This window comes from Neoarius graeffei, chromosome 4 (assembly GCF_027579695.1).
Source record: "Neoarius graeffei isolate fNeoGra1 chromosome 4, fNeoGra1.pri, whole genome shotgun sequence".
Lineage (NCBI taxonomy): Eukaryota > Metazoa > Chordata > Actinopteri > Siluriformes > Ariidae > Neoarius > Neoarius graeffei.
Window position 1 is genome coordinate 76,951,254 of NC_083572.1, and position 18,264 is coordinate 76,969,517.

At 40.6% G+C, this 18,264-nt stretch overlaps 1 protein-coding gene across 4 annotated transcripts in view; it reads right to left on the minus strand.

Annotated features, from left to right (window-relative positions):
- Positions 1 to 735: 735 nt before the first annotated feature.
- Positions 736 to 18,264, minus strand: part of pkn2b (protein kinase N2b) — a 157,617-nt gene continuing 140,088 nt past the window's right edge. For all 4 annotated transcript variants that reach the window (XM_060919748.1, XM_060919749.1, XM_060919747.1 and 1 more), the window contains exons 14-22: positions 16,225 to 16,300; positions 15,999 to 16,090; positions 14,839 to 15,015; positions 12,211 to 12,273; positions 12,053 to 12,129; positions 8,555 to 8,697; positions 7,281 to 7,388; positions 7,094 to 7,174; positions 736 to 2,227 (exon numbers count right to left, since the gene is read on the minus strand). In XM_060919748.1, the coding sequence (XP_060775731.1) occupies positions 2,024 to 2,227; positions 7,094 to 7,174; positions 7,281 to 7,388; positions 8,555 to 8,697; positions 12,053 to 12,129; positions 12,211 to 12,273; positions 14,839 to 15,015; positions 15,999 to 16,090; positions 16,225 to 16,300 (1,021 nt within the window). In that variant the 3' untranslated portion in view covers positions 736 to 2,023. The remainder of the gene's footprint in view (positions 2,228 to 7,093; positions 7,175 to 7,280; positions 7,389 to 8,554; positions 8,698 to 12,052; positions 12,130 to 12,210; positions 12,274 to 14,838; positions 15,016 to 15,998; positions 16,091 to 16,224; positions 16,301 to 18,264) is intronic.

The window sequence follows — 18,264 nt, forward strand, 5'->3', positions numbered from 1 at the left end:
GGTATATCTAATGCCGTGGAAATGTTTTTGTACCCTTCTCCTGACTGATCCCTTTCAACAATGAGATCCCGCTGATGCTTTGGAAGCTCTCTGTGAACGCTGGCTTTTGCTGGAGGATGCAACGGAGTAAATGTCTGAACTTTATTTGGGATTAATCAGAGTTATTTTAATTGATGGCAGGTGTGAACCCAAAAAGACTGAATACTGTAATTAAATCAAAAGGTGCTTCAACAAAGTATTAGTTTAAGGGTGTGCACACTTATGCAACCAGCTTATTGTATATTTCCCCCTTAACAGATGTGTTTGTTTTTCAATTGAATTCTGCAGGTTGTAGGTCACATTAAAGAGAGGTACCAAAGATACTGTTGTGCTCAAATACAGCAGGATTCTGGGCTCTGAACACCTACCTGTTTTAAGGCTGCTCAAGAGGCTGCCCCTGCTATTCCTTTCCTTCACAAGAAGGAATGTCAGGATATGAAAAAAAAAAAAATCGTACACAGCAATCCAACAACCAATAAAAGATTCATTATGGAGACTGTTGCTGTTATTGTGCTTCCCGTGGTCCAGGCAATCAATCAAATCTAGGGGAAAAATTACATTCACAAAATGCAGCCTTAAATAAACTAAATTAAGCCAATATGCTCACTAAAACATGGCCTATAGCACTGTCACGGTGTTTATTTTATGCATGCATTCCTCTACAGCCCTTACCAGGAGGAAGAGACAGAGACCAGATGCCATTGTGGGTACAGAGTGTATTTGAAAAAGGTTTGGTGATACACAGAATGAAATCATTGGCAAGAGTCCCTAAGAGCTCTTTCTGACACAGGGGACGAGTCTGCTGCATGTTAGCAGTCCATGGACTCGACACTTATATCCCAGGAACGCCGGGCAATGCCCAAATGTCCACTTCCGGATTTTCAAAACAGGATTATTGCTTGGCACACAGAAACATTTCACTGTGTGAAAACATTTGAGACCGAATGTCAGGAAAGATCTGGAAGTCACACTCTATGATCATCTTTTTAAAAACAGACTATTAAAAATACAGGCTGCTTTGGCATATCCATGTGCCAAAATATACACGTTTGTGTTCTTTTTGATGAATATACATTTTTACATTCCATTTGTCAGGTTTATGATTGCTCTGTGATTTGAGCTGCCCTCTCCTTAATGATAACCATAAAATTCATACATTAAAAAAAAAAACAACAACACGCACATATGCATACCATACAGCAGATCCAAGATGCTAATTTCCTAAAAATATAATATAAAACTATAAGTTACACTTTTTTTTTCTTTCAGTTATGATAGGAATACATGTTGAAGTGGAAAACTGAAAGTCTGAAAACCACCAAAGATGAAAAAAATAATTGGATTCTTTCATCTTAAGATTGAATGGTCTTTTGGGTGGTCTTGGCCAAGGACTCCTCAGACTGCATAGAGAGCCGGTTTGGCGGGGTGTGTTGGAGGTTTTCAGTACCTGATGCTGACTTTCTGGAAGCCCCCTATCTGTGATGAGTTTAAGGCACCATGGGGAGGAAGACACTAAATAAATATGTGCATCAGAAGTGTTGTAAAATGGGGACTGTCTATGAGCGTCAAAAAAGCAAGCCTTTGTCGTGTTTCACTTGGTTAGAATGCGTGTTTTTCAGAAAACAAGCACATTATTAGCTTGGAACAAAAGTTCTGTAGTGTTTTCTCTGAACAGCCAGCAAAAGAGGACTTCATTAAAGAGGAGAACTTGTAAATGTGGAGACCACTCATGAGAAATCCCAGTGCTCTTGACAAAAAAAAAAAAAAAAAGGCATTTTGGACTACCATGAATTTTCCAGCTGAATGAAAGAATTGGTAAAATATTTGCTGTTAAAGGGGGGAAAAAAACGGTGCCAGATGGCACAGCGAAGAGCAGATACGTGGAAGTGCTCCTTACAGAGAGTTGCTCTGGTTCTGAGCCTCGTTTGTCCATTTGGTTCACAGTATTGAGTGTGTGTGGGCTGTTGATGGTCAGCTGGGAGAGCTAACACCAGTCAGCGATGTAGTCGAAGTCTATGAAGAGCTCCTGTTCGGAAGCGGTCAGGATTCTGGGCTCACGTGGTGGGGTCAGGATCGGAGCCTCTGAAGTGAACTCATCGTCAAAGTTACTGACATCCTCCCGTCCTTTAATGGTGGGGATGAACGGAGGACGGATCTTCTTAGCCAACAGAGCAGCCCAGTCCACGTTCTGATGGAGAGACAGGAGAGAGAAAAGTTAAAGAGAAAATAAACAGGAGAAAAAAAAAACCTTAGAAGAACAGAACAGGGGGAAAAACAGCCAAAGGCAAAGAAGAGATGACTGAGAGAAGACAGAAGAGCAGGACATAAACAGGAAAAAAAAAGGAAAAAAGAACACATGAGAACAAAGAAGAGAAGTGGATAGATGGAGAGAGATGAAAGCCAGAGCTTAGACCCAATAAAGGGAGCACCAGAGAATAATAAAGGATCAGGAGGAGATCAATAGCACAGCTAGAGTGTGCAGACACATAAATGGAAACATTAGACATTTATGGAGACATATAAATGTGCAATACATCAGAACCAGCAGCAAGAAATTGGGTTTTCATCTTCAGACAACTTTGAAAATAATGGATAGGTGGCTTGCCAAGTTTTCTTACAGGAAAACAGAAATTTGGGTTAATAAGGCCACACCAATTCGATTAGTTGGTTCTCAGAATCGCCGCTTGAAGAAAATGCAAAATGAAAAAAACAAAAAAACAAAACCGAAATCGGCTGCAGGTTGAGGTCACGTGACGTCGAAAACCAATCAAATCGCCCCTTTCACTTTAGATGAAGACTTGCGGAAGAAACATGCCTGTGGAGGGGAGTCCTGCAAAGCCTGTTTGTGATTGTTGGGATATTCAGCGAACAGAAGCGTAAAATCTTTGACAGGTGTGTCGAAATTCAAGAGGGGGAAAACTTTGCACAGTTGTACTCAAGATGCCGTGAGCTTATCCTGCGATGTGCCAACTTGGACAACAACTCTGTAGAGGTGGGTTTGATTTCTCATCTCATCTCCTCTAGCCGCTTTATCCTTCTACAGGGTCGCAGGCAAGCTGGAGCCTATCCCAGCTGACTACGGGCGAAAGGCAGGGTACACCCTGGACAAGTCGCCAGGTCATCACAGGGCTGACACATAGACACAGACAACCATTCACACTCACATTCACACCTACGCTCAATTTACAGTTGCCAGTTAACCTAACCTGCATGTCTTTGGACTGTGGGGGAAACCGGAGCACTCGGAGGAAACCCACGCGGACACGGGGAGAACATGCAAACTCCACACAGAAAGGCCCTCGCCGGCCACGGGGCTCGAACCCAGGACCTTCTTGCTGTGAGGCGACAGCGCTAACCACTACACCACCGTGCCGCCTGGGTTTGATTTATACAGTATATTTCATTGATTGATGTGAGGGGCAAACAAAAAATCATTTGAAGTATTTAGCCATCAGAAGTAGCCTACTCCTGGTCAAATCTTGTAGATGTTCAACTGACTGTAATTCAATCGTTTAGTTAGCCTATTTGTTTACTGGTTTGCCTGATAAAAGACGTGCAGCCAGAGCTAGCCCTTAATGCATATGGGTGGAAATAAGATAAGCTATTAAAAAGAGCCATATGAAATGTGTAACAATGTATTGTCTTTGTTTTGTTTCTCTATTATGAAACAGGGATGAGAATGGGACATTTAAAAAAAAACTCTGAAATGTCTGCCAACTTTCCCACATTTTTTTATATATATATATATATATATATATATATATATATATATATATATATATATATACACACACACACACACACACACACACACACACATACATACACACATATACATACACACATATACATACACATGTATATACATACATACATACAACCCCGATTCCAAAAAAGTTGGGACAAAATACAAATTGTAAATAAAAACGGAATGCAATAATTTACAAATCTCAATAACTGATATTGTATTCACAATAGAACATAGACAACATATCAAATGTCGAAAGTGAGACATTTTGAAATTTCATGCCAAATATTGGCTCATTTGAAATTTCATGACAGCAACACATCTCAAAAAAGTTGGGACAGGGGCAATAAGAGGCTGGAAAAGTTAAAGGTACAAAAAAGGAACAGCTGGAGGACCAAATTGCAACTCATTAGGTCAATTGGCAATAGGTCATTAACATGACTGGGTATAAAAAGAGCATCTTGGAGTGGCAGCAGCTCTCAGAAGTAAAGATGGGAAGAGGATCACCAATCCCCCTAATTCTGCGCTGAAAATTGTGGAGCAATATCAGAAAGGAGTTCGACAGTGTAAAATTGCAAAGAGTTTGAACATATCATCATCTACAGTGCATAATATCATCAAAAGATTCAGAGAATCTGGAAGAATCTCTGTGCGTAAGGTTCAAGGCCGGAAAACCATACTGGGTGCCCGTGATCTTCGGGCCCTTAGACGGCACTGCATCACATACAGGCATGCTTCTGTATTGGAAATCACAAAATGGGCTCAGGAATATTTCCAGAGAACATTATCTGTGAACACAATTCACCGTGCCATCCGCCGTTGCCAGCTAAAACTCTATAGTTCAAAGAAGAAGCCGTATCTAAACATGATCCAGAAGCGCAGACATCTTCTCTGGGCCAAGGCTCATTTAAAATGGACTGTGGCAAAGTGAAAACTGTTCTGTGGTCAGACGAATCAAAATTTGAAGTTCTTTATGGAAATCAGGGACGCCGTGTCATTCGGACTAAAGAGGAGAAGGACGACCCAAGTTGTTATCAGCGCTCAGTTCAGAAGCCTGCATCTCTGATGGTATGGGGTTGCATTAGTGCATGTGGCATGGGCAGCTTACACATCTGGAAAGACACCATCAATGCTGAAAGGTATATCCAGGTTCTAGAGCAACATATGCTCCCATCCAGACGACGTCTCTTTCAGGGAAGACCTTGCATTTTCCAACATGACAATGCCAAACCACATACTGCATCAATTACAGCATCATGGCTGCGTAGAAGAAGGGTCCGGGTACTGAACTGGCCAGCCTGCAGTCCAGATCTTTCACCCATAGAAAACACTTGGCGCATCATAAAACGGAAGATACGACAAAAAAGACCTAAGACAGTTGAGCAACTAGAATCCTACATTAGACAAGAATGGGTTAACATTCCTATCCCTAAACTTGAGCAACTTGTCTCCTCAGTCCCCAGACGTTTACAGACTGTTGTAAAGAGAAAAGGGGATGTCTCACAGTGGGAAACATGGCCTTGTCCCAACTTTTTTGAGCTGTGTTGTTGTCATGAAATTTAAAATCACCTAATTTTTCTCTTTAAATGATACATTTTCTCAGTTTAAACATTTGATATGTCATCTATGTTCTATTCTGAATAAAATATGGAATTTTGAAACTTCCACATCATTGCATTCCGTTTTTATTTACAATTTGTACTTTGTCCCAACTTTTTTGGAATCGGGGTTGTATATGAATGAATGTTTTCAAATTCAATGATGGTTTAAAACGTTTATAAACTTTAAGATAACAAATCCCTACAGATATAATTTATATATATTATATATCGTGAGCGATAATGGAGGTAACCGTAACGATATATTAGATTCCTCCTGACTCTATCTTTGACAATTTAAGTAAAACGTACCTTTGTGCTTTTTTGTTTTGATGTGCTCCTGGATGTTTCTAGCTCCTCTGTTTCCATAACTGATCATATCTGAGCACAGAATACACAGAACCTTTCCCGGCACGGCCACTTTTCGGATATGTTCCGTCAGGCACGTCGTCACAGTTTGTGTCCCTATCTGCACAGTAACGCTACTATCGAGCCATGCCCATCGGAAACAGTTCTTTATCCCGTTCGATTTATTGATTTCCCTGGCACGATCCTCATTTTTGCGGTCCAAAACTTTCGCCATATTGGCGAAGTAACTTTGAAAACTAACCAAAATAACTAGAACTTAAGAAGTGATCAAAACCGTGTACGTATAGCTTGTTTCTCCGCGAATTGTAGAAGTGAGATGAAACTAGCGCCAAAACGCTGCCGGAAATCGTCGTGAGTTGTCATTAGCATAAATATTGAAGAAAGCAATGACAATTTCCGTTATCACAGCTGCAACTAATTTGGCAATGAGCGCTGCCGAAAGATGCAGGCGGGCGGTCGGTCGGTCCTGCCTGCTTGTGACACCACAAACCTCGCCTCGCGCCGACCCCTACCCCCTGAAATTTTCTCAACGGATTTACACGTTTCACAAAAATGACATTTTCAGCGGGAAAAGCTCGGAATTCTGCAGATCCGCGGAAAATTCTCATCCCTGATGAAAGCCCTCTATTTCCACCATCAGAGCATTTTTTTATTTTATTTTTATTTTGCACGCTCGCTTCATATTTTTCCTGAAAAAATCCGAGAACCAACTAATTAAATTGGTGTAGCCTAATCTATCAGTTTGAATTTGGCTGTTCAAATTCAGTTTTATGAAATGACAAACAAGCTTTAACGGATTCATGAAAGTGACACCCTAATATACACAGGTCTGATAATGGTGAATTCAGCAGACTACACTCACTGAAAATGGGAAAAGAGGAGAAAACAATGAACTTTCCATGATGCTCAGTTAGAGATTCTTGTTACAGAGGTTTGTGTAAATAAAACACCCTTTTTGATAGACTCAAGTGTGACAGTTTTCCAACCTCATCTGCAGGTGGTTGTGAGATCTCGGTGGCCAAGTTTTTATTTGTTTAATATTCAAAGAGGTCAAATTAGGCTGAATATCCTGAATTGCATTTACAATTACTTCTATTTTAAGTTGTAGTCAAATTTACGGTGTGTGTGCACGCAATTGTGATATACATTATTTGATTATTGTTATTGCTTATACTAGTCTATTTTATTGTTTTTAGTAGCTAGAATGTATTTACGAAATGATTCAAAAGTGTACAGTTCATAGACGACATGAGTCTGTTTTCAGCTGGTGTTTTCTGCTGTGTCTAGTGTTTGTGTTCAACACCAGGTGAAGGAACTGAAATTCAAAAACTGAGCGTACTCTAAAAAACGGATGCTTCTTCACTTCTTCAGCGTCTCGCTCTCCTGCACCGAGGCGTCGCTCGGGATTTCTCCTCAACAGCTGCAGACAGATGAACAGAACAGTATACAGATACAAGTCGTCAAATGCACACGACATTCTCCCATTTGAAGAACGAGATTTGGGCTGTGGTTATATGAGAACATACTCGTCTCATTATGGAGATAGCCTCTGTGGAGAGGAATCGTGGGTAACGGACTTCATCGTTGACAATACTGTCAAACACCTCCTCTTCATCATCACCTGGAAATGGAGACTGCAGGCACACGAGAGAACAAAACCAAGTGTCAGGAATATCTGCAACCATAACATGATCATTTCAATAATGCAGAAAGAATAAGGTTATTTATAGGTGGCAATACATGGATTTCTAAAACTACTGAGAACAGAGATGTAGAATACCCTCTTAGATGTAACCTTGACACAAATGATGGAAATGTAGCGTACTGATAGTTAAATGATGTCAGCAAGTTTGCTATTTTCAAAGTCAAATTCAACTTTGTCAGATTTTCTCAATCATAGATTTGCCTGTGTCTGAAATCACTCCCTACTCACTATATAGTGAGGTCGCCATTTTGTAGTGCCGTCCGAGTGTATAGTGAGCATTATTACACCCTATATAGTGCACTCAAAGTATCCCACAATGCACTGTGAAAAGTAGTATACAACTGATGGTCACTAACCAAGCAATATATCCCATCGTGCATTGCGGTCGCGCTGAAAGAAATCAAATCAAAAGTCTTAAATTTGATTTAATAAAAGGCAGCGGCAAAGAAGAAAGTATTCAACCTTGATTTAAAAGAACTGAAAGATGCAGCTACTTTGTATTGATTAATGTGGGCAATGCGCTCAGTATAATATGGATTTATCACAAAAATACACGCATGTATTTATTATTTTGAAAACCCACCAGCCGACTGATCTGGCATGTTTTAATCGTGCGACAGTAATGATGTAAATACCAGCGCGATGGAGTAGGTGTCCAAAAGTGTGAGCTCACTATATAGTCCTCTATATAGTAATTCCCTATATAGGGAGTAGTGAGCAAGTGAGTGATTTCGGACACAGGAATAGTTTCTCCAGTACACGGTGCTACATTTGTCATATACGCAACACAGCCTTCACTTTTAAATGCTGATAAATCATGCGAAAGCAACATCCCCAAAACACATGCGAACTCAATGTCTAACTCCTAGTGCATAGTGTTAGTGGTCCATCACCAATTCGCCTTTTCACAGCCAGTTTCAAAGCACATAGTTTTTGATAGCTGCCAAAATGTGATAAGAACATTGCCAAATATTACTAAAGGTATTCTGGCTTAAAAACAAACAAACAAACAAACAAACAACGTCTCCTCATTTTAGCCTGCTGAAAAGCCCAGCTAATCAAGTTTTATGGTAAATAATTCACTGAAATTCTCACCTCACCAACCAACATCTCAAAGATAAGCACACCCAAACCCCACCAGTCCACAGCCCGTGTGTATGATGTTTCTGTCAGGACCTCAGGAGCCAGGAACTCAGGAGTGCCACAGAATGTACTCGTGCGATCTCTAAAGCCCATTCCTAAACACGGTAAGAGAAAAACAGCCAGAAATACTGTGTTACAGAAAATTAATTAACATCACTGACAATTAATTTACACCTTCTGATTATTCACCTTCTAATTCACACTATTCTGATGATCCATTATACAGTAGTTAATTAAGGTCCACTAATTTTATTGGTTGAGTGGCTATATTTCCTATAATCGCACTGGGACGTTTAACCGCGTCACTCCGCTTGCCTGTGCTCATCACATAAAAATTCCACTTCCGAGTTCGAAACAGTTACTACAGTAGTATTAGTGACATCATCAGCAATACTTTTCAGGGATATAACTTTTGCCTTAAAATATGAAAGCTCATAAGATTAAGATGAAAAGGAAGAAGGGACACCAGTTTTACCACATACACCTTTAACAGGAATGTACAAATCAATGTAAGCTATCTAGCCAGCTAGCCGAAATGCTACAAAGTGAGTGTGGCTTTTTCAGGGTGTATTTCTGATAAAGGAGCAAAAATGAACAGAAGGTCTGGCCATACTGTGTCCAAAATGCCACTTACTTGATATTAATTTTTACTTATACAGTGGTGCTTGAAAGTTTGTGAACCCTTTAGAATTTTCTATATTTCTGCATAAATATGACCTAAAACATCATCAGATTTTCCACACAAGTCCTAAAAGTAGATAAAGAGAACCCAGTTAAACAAATGAGACAAAAATATTATACTTGGTCATTTATTTATCGAGGAAAATGATCCAATATTACATATCTGTGAGTGGCAAAAGTATGTGAACCTCTAGGATTAGCAGTTAATTTGAAGGTGAAATTAGAGTCAGGTGTTTTCAATCAATGGCATGACAATCAGGTGTGAGTGGGCACCCTGTTTTATTTAAAGAACAGAGATCTATCAAAGTCTGATCTTCACAACACACGTTTGTGGAAGTGTATCCTGGCATGAACAAAGGAGATTTCTGAGGACCTCAGAAAAAACATTGATCATGCTCATCAGGCTGGAAAAGGTTACAAAACCATCGCTAAAGAGTTTGGACTCCACCAATCCACAGTCAGACAGATTGTGTACAAATGGAGGAAATTCAGGACCATTGTTACACTCCCCAGGAGTGGTCAACCAACAAAGATCACTCCAAGAGCAAGGCATGTAATAGTCAGCAAGGTCACAAAGGACCCCAGGGTAACTTCTAAGCAACTGAAGGCCTCTCTCAAATTGGTTAAGGTTAATGTTCATGAGTCTACCATCAGGAGAACACTGAACAAAAATGGTGTGCATGGCAGGGTTGCAAGGAGAAAGCCACTGCTCTCCAAAAAGAACATTGCTGCTCATCTGCAGTTTGCTAAAGATCACCTGGACAAGCCAGAAGGCTATTGGAAAAATCTTTTGTGGACGGATGAGACCAAAATAGAACTTTCTGGTTTAAATGAGAAGCGTTATGTTTGGAGAAAGGAAACCACTGCATTCCAGCATAAGAACCTTATCCCATCTGTGAAACATGGTGGTGGTAGTATCATGGTTTGGGCCTGTTCTGCTGCATCTGGGCCAGGACGGTTTGCCATCATTGATGGAACAATGAATTCTGAATTATACCAGCAAATTCTAAAGGAAAATGTCAGGACATCTGTCCATGAACTGAATCTCAACAGAAGGTGGGTCATGCAGCAAGACAATGACCCTAAGCACACAAGTTGTTCTACCAGAGAATGATTAAAGAAGAATAAAGTTAATGTTTTGGAATGGCCAAGTCAAAGTCCTGACCTTAATTCAATTGAAATGCTGTGCAAGGACCTGAAGCGAGCAGTTCATGTGAGGAAACCCACCAACATCCCAGAGTTGAAGCTGTTCTGTACAGAGGAATGGGCTAAAATTCCTCCAAGCCGGTGTGCAGGACTGATCAACAGTTACCGGAAATGTTTAGTTGCAGTTATTGCTGCACAAGGGGGTCACACCAGATACTGAAAGCAAAGGTTTACATACTTTTGCCACTCACAGATATGTAATATTGGATCACTTTCCTCAATAAATAAATAACCAAGTATAATATTTTTGTCTGAGTTATTTAACTGGGTTCTCTTTATCTACTTTTAGGACTTGTGTGAAAATCTGATGTTTTAGGTTATATTTATGCAGAAATTTAGAAAATTCTAAAGGGTTCACAAACTTTCAAGCACCACTGTAGAACTGTTGTCTAAAAGCAATATCCCCCTTGCAATCGTGAAGTTATACCTGAGTATCAGCACACCTGTGATTAGCTACAGCACTTGCCTTGCAGCTTCGTGACTACAGCTGAATAGATATCTGGTATAATTCCACTCTTGCACGTGTGATATAGCTTAAATGTATCTTCAAGAAGCTTAAACGGTTAAAAATGAGCATAACTTATTAGTTCTCTGATGATTACTATTTATATGTTCGGTATTTTCCATGTTAAGAACCAAAAAGATCAGAGCTCTATGAGCTACACTGCAAAAAATGGCCTTTCAAAAATAAGAAATAAAAGATTAAAACAAAACATATTTGCTTGAATCAGGTGAAAAAAATCTGCCAATGGAACTAGTCAAATTTGACTTGGTAAGATTTCTTAAAGTAAGATGAAAATTCTAACCTGTTTTTAGATGAAATAATTCCAAAATAAGATTGGGGAACTACTTATGCGAGATCTGATTAACTCAAAATAATTCTTATAACAAGATCGTACTTCTTACATTTAGCCATTCAAGTCATTTTTTTGGGCCTTTTCCACCTTTATTGGATAGGACAGAGACAGGAAATGAGCAGGAGAGAGACGGGGAGAGATTGGGAAATGACCTCAGGTCGGAATTGAACCCGGGTCCCCGGATTTATGGTATGGCGCCTTATCTACCGGAGCCATGACGATGCATTTTGGGGGCACTAGATTCAAAGATTTCAGTAAAGTTTATTTATTCCCAAAACAAGCATACGGTACTTTTTTTTTTTTCTTGAAACAAGATGAACCGCATTTGACAAATGTCCAAAATGTACTTACTTGTTTTAAAAAAAACTTGTTTTATTTTCAAAGGTGCTCCAAATAAGACTTTTTCAAGACGTTTTATCTATACAAGATTTTCAAGATGGACTGTCTAAAAACTAGCCTTTCTAGCTAAATGAGGTTTTGCTTGTTGGGCAATTATGTCTTATAATAAGGGTGGCTAGATGTTTTGACTTGAAAATAGACAAATAAACTTCCTAAGATTTTTATTTTTTGCAGTGTACCTGAGGCATTGCAGTTAATTAATGGGCTTTATCTGACAATACACAATGCTTTCATGAACGTCATGAATACTTTTAAAAAGTATTCCAGGTGCCAAGGTAAACCACGGGGCACAGAGTCATACATTTACCTTCTTTGCAGAGTCCAAAGTCAGCAATCTTTACATAGCCTTCAGTATCCAGCAACAGGTTATCTAGTTTCAAGTCCCTGGAGGATTAAAATCATCACCACATGAATCTCAGTTCAGATGCCAAGTGTTCAGCTTGTGTTGGAACGAAACAAACATACCTGTATACTATTTTATGCTCATGCAGAAACTGCAGGCCCAAGACCACACAGGCAGCATAGAAACTGCAATAGGAAAAACAAGGGGAGGATATTAGTAGATAACATTTTCTTTACTATTATGAGTAAATGGTACACTGAGTAAATGGTACTATTATGAGTAAATGGTACATGGTACACTGGCCAATTTTTTGAACCAATGCTGCGACGGACTGTGACCAAACATTAACTTATGGAAAAGGATAATCACTTACTAGAGAAAATTAATCCTCCATCAGGTGTTTTTTGTAGTTGAAAAAGTTTAGCTAAACGAAATGGTTAACATTGTTTTAACTGAAGTCTTTTGGAAACATCTGTTAGGCGTGGAAACATTCGTTTGGTGTCCAACGTTTGCTTCTTTAGTTTTGCATTGGAGCGCCAATGCTAAGGCAGCTAGAAGAAACTACTGGAAGTCTCTCCCACCAAAAACCCAAACAACATTGTGAAGATATGCAATCTGATTTTTAAATAAATAACTGCAAAATTGCGAGGATAGTCCACATGAAGAATTGTGAACTACAGTTGGGGGACAAATTAAAGGAAAAAACAGTGACTGCTATGCTGTATGAGACACTTTACTGGTCCAGTTTGTGTCCACTTGTCTTCACCTTTATCCTCTGATAAAATATTTCTTTCCTGATGGGAGTGCTTTCTTCCAGGATGACCCCAAACCATGAAAATGACATGAATCGTATGCTATGGCCTTCACAGTCACCAGATCTCAACACAACTGATTTTGGACCAGTGTGTTAGACAGTGCTCTCGACCCCATAATCAAAACGCCAGTTAAGGGAATATCTTTTGGAAGAATGGTGTTCATCTCTCCAGTAGCATTCCAGAGACTTCTACAAATCTCTTCTGGTGGTTTACCAAGACTCCATGATGTGTGTTAATATTACTGTATAATACAATATCTCATCTCATCTCATCATCTCTAGCCGCTTTATCCTTCTACAGGGTCGCAGGCAAGCTGGAGCCTATCCCAGCTGACTATGGGCGAAAGGCGGGGTACACCCTGGACAAGTCACCAGGTCATCACAGGGCTGACACATAGACACAGACAACCATTCACACTCACATGCCCCTTTTCCACCAAAGCAGTTCCAGGGCTGGTTCGGGGCCAGTGCTTAGTTTGGAACCGGGTTTTCTGTTTCCACTGACAAAGAACTGGCTCTGGGGCCAGAAAAACTGGTTCCAGGCTAGCACCAACTCTCTGCTGGGCCAGAGGAAAGAACCGCTTACGTCAGCCGGGGGGGGGGGGGGGGGGGTGTTTAGTTGTTAAGACCAACAACAATAACAAGACCGCGAAAGATCGCCATTTTTAAGCGACGAGAAGCAGCAGCTATACAAACGCGAAGTCATTTATTATTATTATTGTTGTTGCTGCTGCTTCTTCCGTGTTGTTTTTGCTTCGATATTCGCGCCAAGGTTTATGCAAACGTAGAGACATAACTGATGTATACAGTGACGTAACTGACATGACTTCCCTTAGCACCGCAAGCTATGGGAAAGGAAACTGGTTCTCAGCTGGCTCGCGAGTTGAACGAGTTGTGAACCAGCACCAGCACTGGCCACGAACCAGCCCTGGAACTGATCTGGTGGAAAAGGGGTAACATTCACACCTACGATCAATTTAGAGTCACCAGTTAACCTAACCTGCATGTCTTTGGACTGTGGGGGAAACCGGAGCACCCGGAGGAAACCCACGCGGATACGGGGAGAACATGCAAACTCCACACAGAAAGGCCCTTGCCGGCCACGGGGCTCGAACCCGGACCTTCTTGCTGTGAGGCGACAGCGCTAACCACTACACCACCGTGCCGCCCATAATACAATATATTACTGTTTATTCTATTCACATTCACCGGATATGAGCAATCGCGCACTCTGATTGGCTACTCTACCACAAGGTCATCAACTCGTATACCGTGAATAGAGAAAAACAAAATGGCAGCGCGTTTTGCTGAAACAACTGAGGATAAAATAAAAACTCGACTCGAAAACAAAACCCCCAAAAATACAAAAAAAACACAATGAAATATGGAATTAAAGTGGTAAAATGGTAAGAACGTATTTTTCAAGAATTATTATTATTGCATTTTTCACAAATTGCTACTGTCATTTCGCCGGTTTGTTTACATTCTAAGTGGAAATTATTTTGTCGGACAATTTGTCTAAAGTTATCAAAGTTGCAAAAAAAAAAAAAAATGCTGTGTTTCTCAAAATCCAGTGAAAGTGGATGGAATAAAACAATTATTCCTCTCAATCTTGTCGTACGTGGCTTATAGGCAACTTGGCGCTATGCGCCTCGTCGGCTATCAGCTCATGTACGACTAGATTTCGTGGAATAACTTAAATATTATCCAACTACTTTCCAGTTGATATGATTCCACTTAAAAAAGAAATTGTGATTTAAACAATATTTGCAATATTCTTCAGTCTATTTTTGTGTCTCAAGTCTCTATTACAGGGCATTTGACAATAGGCTATTCATACTACCCCCCCTCCGGAGCATTCCTGTACATTTCCAGGTCTGAAAATGGGAGGTTTTAGCTTCTGTACTTTCATTCAACAGTGAATATGGTCACTCACACTGCACGTGGCTCTGAGAACACATCGGCATGGATGTGCATCATTAAGTCCCCTCCAGCTGCATACTCCATTACAAAACACACATGTTCCTTGGTCTGGAAGCAAGCGAAGAGATTGACCAGGAACGGATGCCGGACACTGTTCACCGTCTCGAAGATTCTCTTCTCACACATCAGACTGTGGAACAAAATGCAGCGTCTTGTCAGGATGGAAAACTGGCACACATGAGCCATTTAATCAGACTGTCCAACATGCAAGAACCACACAAGCAACACTCGGAGTCACCAATCACTGCAAATGCTGGACTCAGCCATAGGTGGCCCTATGCAACATATTCATTAGCTGGATTTTTAAGCAACGAGTTGGATTTAGATTAGTTTGCTGGTTTGGAAGGACAGCCAAATCATCCCATCTTGGCTAAGCAGTGTTTTTACCCTAGGGACTACTTACTATCATTAAAGTAAAAAGCCCAACCTGAAACACACAAAATATCTTTATGTTGAAATATCTGTGATCTGTTTAGTAATTCTGGTGTTAATTTGTTAGTTGATGCCATGTTTTTACTACTCCTGCGAGAACTGCGCCGTTCTGTGCTGCTCTGACGTCACACGAGGACAACGATAGGAGAAATAATTCCACTCATCTCAAACATAAGGGATAATGGTCAGGTTTTGCTGTTAGCTCCCAAAACAAACAGCTCATTCATCATTTTTCACTGATGTTCAGTGTTAAATTAATGAGAAATCCACTGTCAAAATAGTGGCAACAGCAAACATTGGACTCAAAGTCCAGTGCAGCTGTAATGCAAAGCAGTTTCACAATGCAGAGACTTGGCTCGGCTAATTAGTGACCTATGAGATGACGTGCATGATGGTGTTGAAGCTTTGGAACCTGATCTGTTTGAACAGAGTGTACAGATAAGGAAGTGAGAAAGATGGACAGTGCTGCTGCATCACTCTCTTTAGTCAGAGATGAATTCCCACGAGCACCATCATCACTGGGCAGTTTCATGACATTGTGGATAAAGTGAAAACTGAGCAATCTGCTGATGAAGTTGATTGTAAATATTCATCTGAAAGTTGGTCAAAGAGGATTGTTCCTTTAACTGCGAAAGCTCTCAATAGCATTATGCAAATCCATTTTGCCCAGGTCATGCTTACCTGTCAACTTCATCACGAGCAACAATATCCCCTTTCTTCAGAGCTTTGATGGCAAACATTTCCCCAATAATCTTGTATTCTGCCAGTAAGACCTGTTGAATAATTAAAAAGACTTGATTGAGGCCATTAAGCTCAAACACAAAACTAGCATAAATAATGCTTCTGTCTACTGTTCACACAGGACACATTCACTAAAGTAATGCACAATCCATTAAATGGTTTTTACCTTTCCAAAGTGTCCACGGCCCAGAACAGCCACACAAGAAAAGTCTTTGAGATTGAACTGGATGCCCGTCTCTTCCCTTAATAAATAAATAAATACATTTTAAAAAAGGATAAACATGGACAACTAATCTCAAATCAATACAACATAAAGCGCACAGGCAACGATTTTAATTTTATGCACATTTGAAACTTTATATGTTAAAAAACCCTCTGTAATTTTCTTCTGATCCCAAAAAGTATCGTTAAGTAATAATTAAAATAAGTTAGTGCGGATCGCGGCGAATTTCTGTTTGGCTATTTTCGTGACCACTCGGCGCGTGACGTCATTTAAGCCAAACAAACCGCTTGAGTTGAATTCACTTCCGTTTACTTACATTGCCGTTCGGCTTGAGTGCAGACGTGCATTCAGGAATTTCCAAAGAAAAACCATGCCTTGTTGTGCAGTGAACTGTAACAACGGGACTGGTTCAGGAAGAAGCTTTTACCTTTTTCCGAGAGAGAAGAAGCAGAGAGAGTGGATTGGCTTTTTCCGGAAGAGGAGAAGAGGCAGAGCGAGAGGGTTGGCTTTTTCTGAAAAAGGAGAAGAAGCGGAGCGAGAGGGTTGGCTTTTTCCGAAAGAGGAGAAGAAGCGGAGCGAGAGGATTGGCTTTTTCCAGAAGAGGAGAAGAGGCAGAGCGAGAGGGTTGGCTTTTTCCGAAAAAGGAGAAGCGGAGCGAGAGGGTTGGCTTTTTCCGAAAGAGGAGAAGAAGCGGAGCGAGAGGGTTGGCTTTTTCCGAAAGAGGAGAAGAGGCGGAGAGAGTGGATTGTGTGCGTGAAACAAAATCAAGCAGTCAAAGAAGAAACGGACCAGCAACGCTCAAGCAAAAAGGAGAAGATTGGAGGTAAACATTTTTACTTTTGCTTGCAATTGACAAGTCAAGAATCCTGAGGGATCCTGTACAATCATTGTGGAAATGAGACAAAGGGATATTTCCTTGCTCAGAGGAGGCTATAAATCGTATAATGCCACAGATGGCAGGCTAATGTGGCCTACTGGCGCACTGTCAAGTAATCGTTACCTATATCCACTAGGGAGGGCGGTTTAATTATTCTTCAAAAGGGCTCGTATTTAGAATTACGACAAAAGTAGGAATTTATCATAACTACCAGGATAAATCATTTGGGCGCGAGTCTTGTTGAGGTCCGGGGTCACCGCGATCAGAGTCCGCCGAGTCGCTGTCCGATTCCGCACGGTCAAACCAGTGAGCCACATTCACCAATTGCTTTGCAACGGCCATAGGTTCATACATGTATGGTTTCACCTCTCAATATTTAATTTGGAGAGTTCCTACTTCAAAATCGCTATCGCTTTCAGACATTTTACACAACCTCTCATGACCAAAGTCTGTACACGCATGCTCGGTTCGGAAGTAAACACAGAGCTGCTCCCAGTCTGTTTGGCTTAAATGACGTCACAATGACTGTACCCTGGCAGTGAAAGTGCGCATAAGTGAGATGTAAACAAACCTTTGGAAATTGGGCAAAACAGTATATTTTAACCGTTTTATTCAATTTTAGGGTGCAAATTAGACACTAGGAAGATTGAATTCGCTTTTTGGGTCGTTCTTCTAAACAATAAAGTTGATATTCTACGTTTCACCTCCGACCATTGCCTATGACCTTTAATGGAATGAAGCTGTAAATTCTCATTTTATGTCCTTCACTATGTCTTTCTGTCATAGTTCACTCTCTTTCATAGAGTGGCAATTTTTTTTTGTATACATTTACAATGACAACAAGATCAACTGTGAGCTCCTGCTCACTTACGTATTCCCCCGCTCTTGCTTATATCAGAATGCAAGCAATCGAAGGAATAGGACACTTATTATGAATGCTGACTTCAACAAATAATTGTCCAGGGTGTACCCCGCCTTTCGCCCGTAGTCAGCTGGGATAGGCTCCAGCTTGCCTGCGACCCTGTAGAACAGGATAAAGCGGCTAGAGATAATGAGATGAAATGAGACAAGTAAGTAAAGAGCCGTGTTCTCCCCAGGGATTTCAA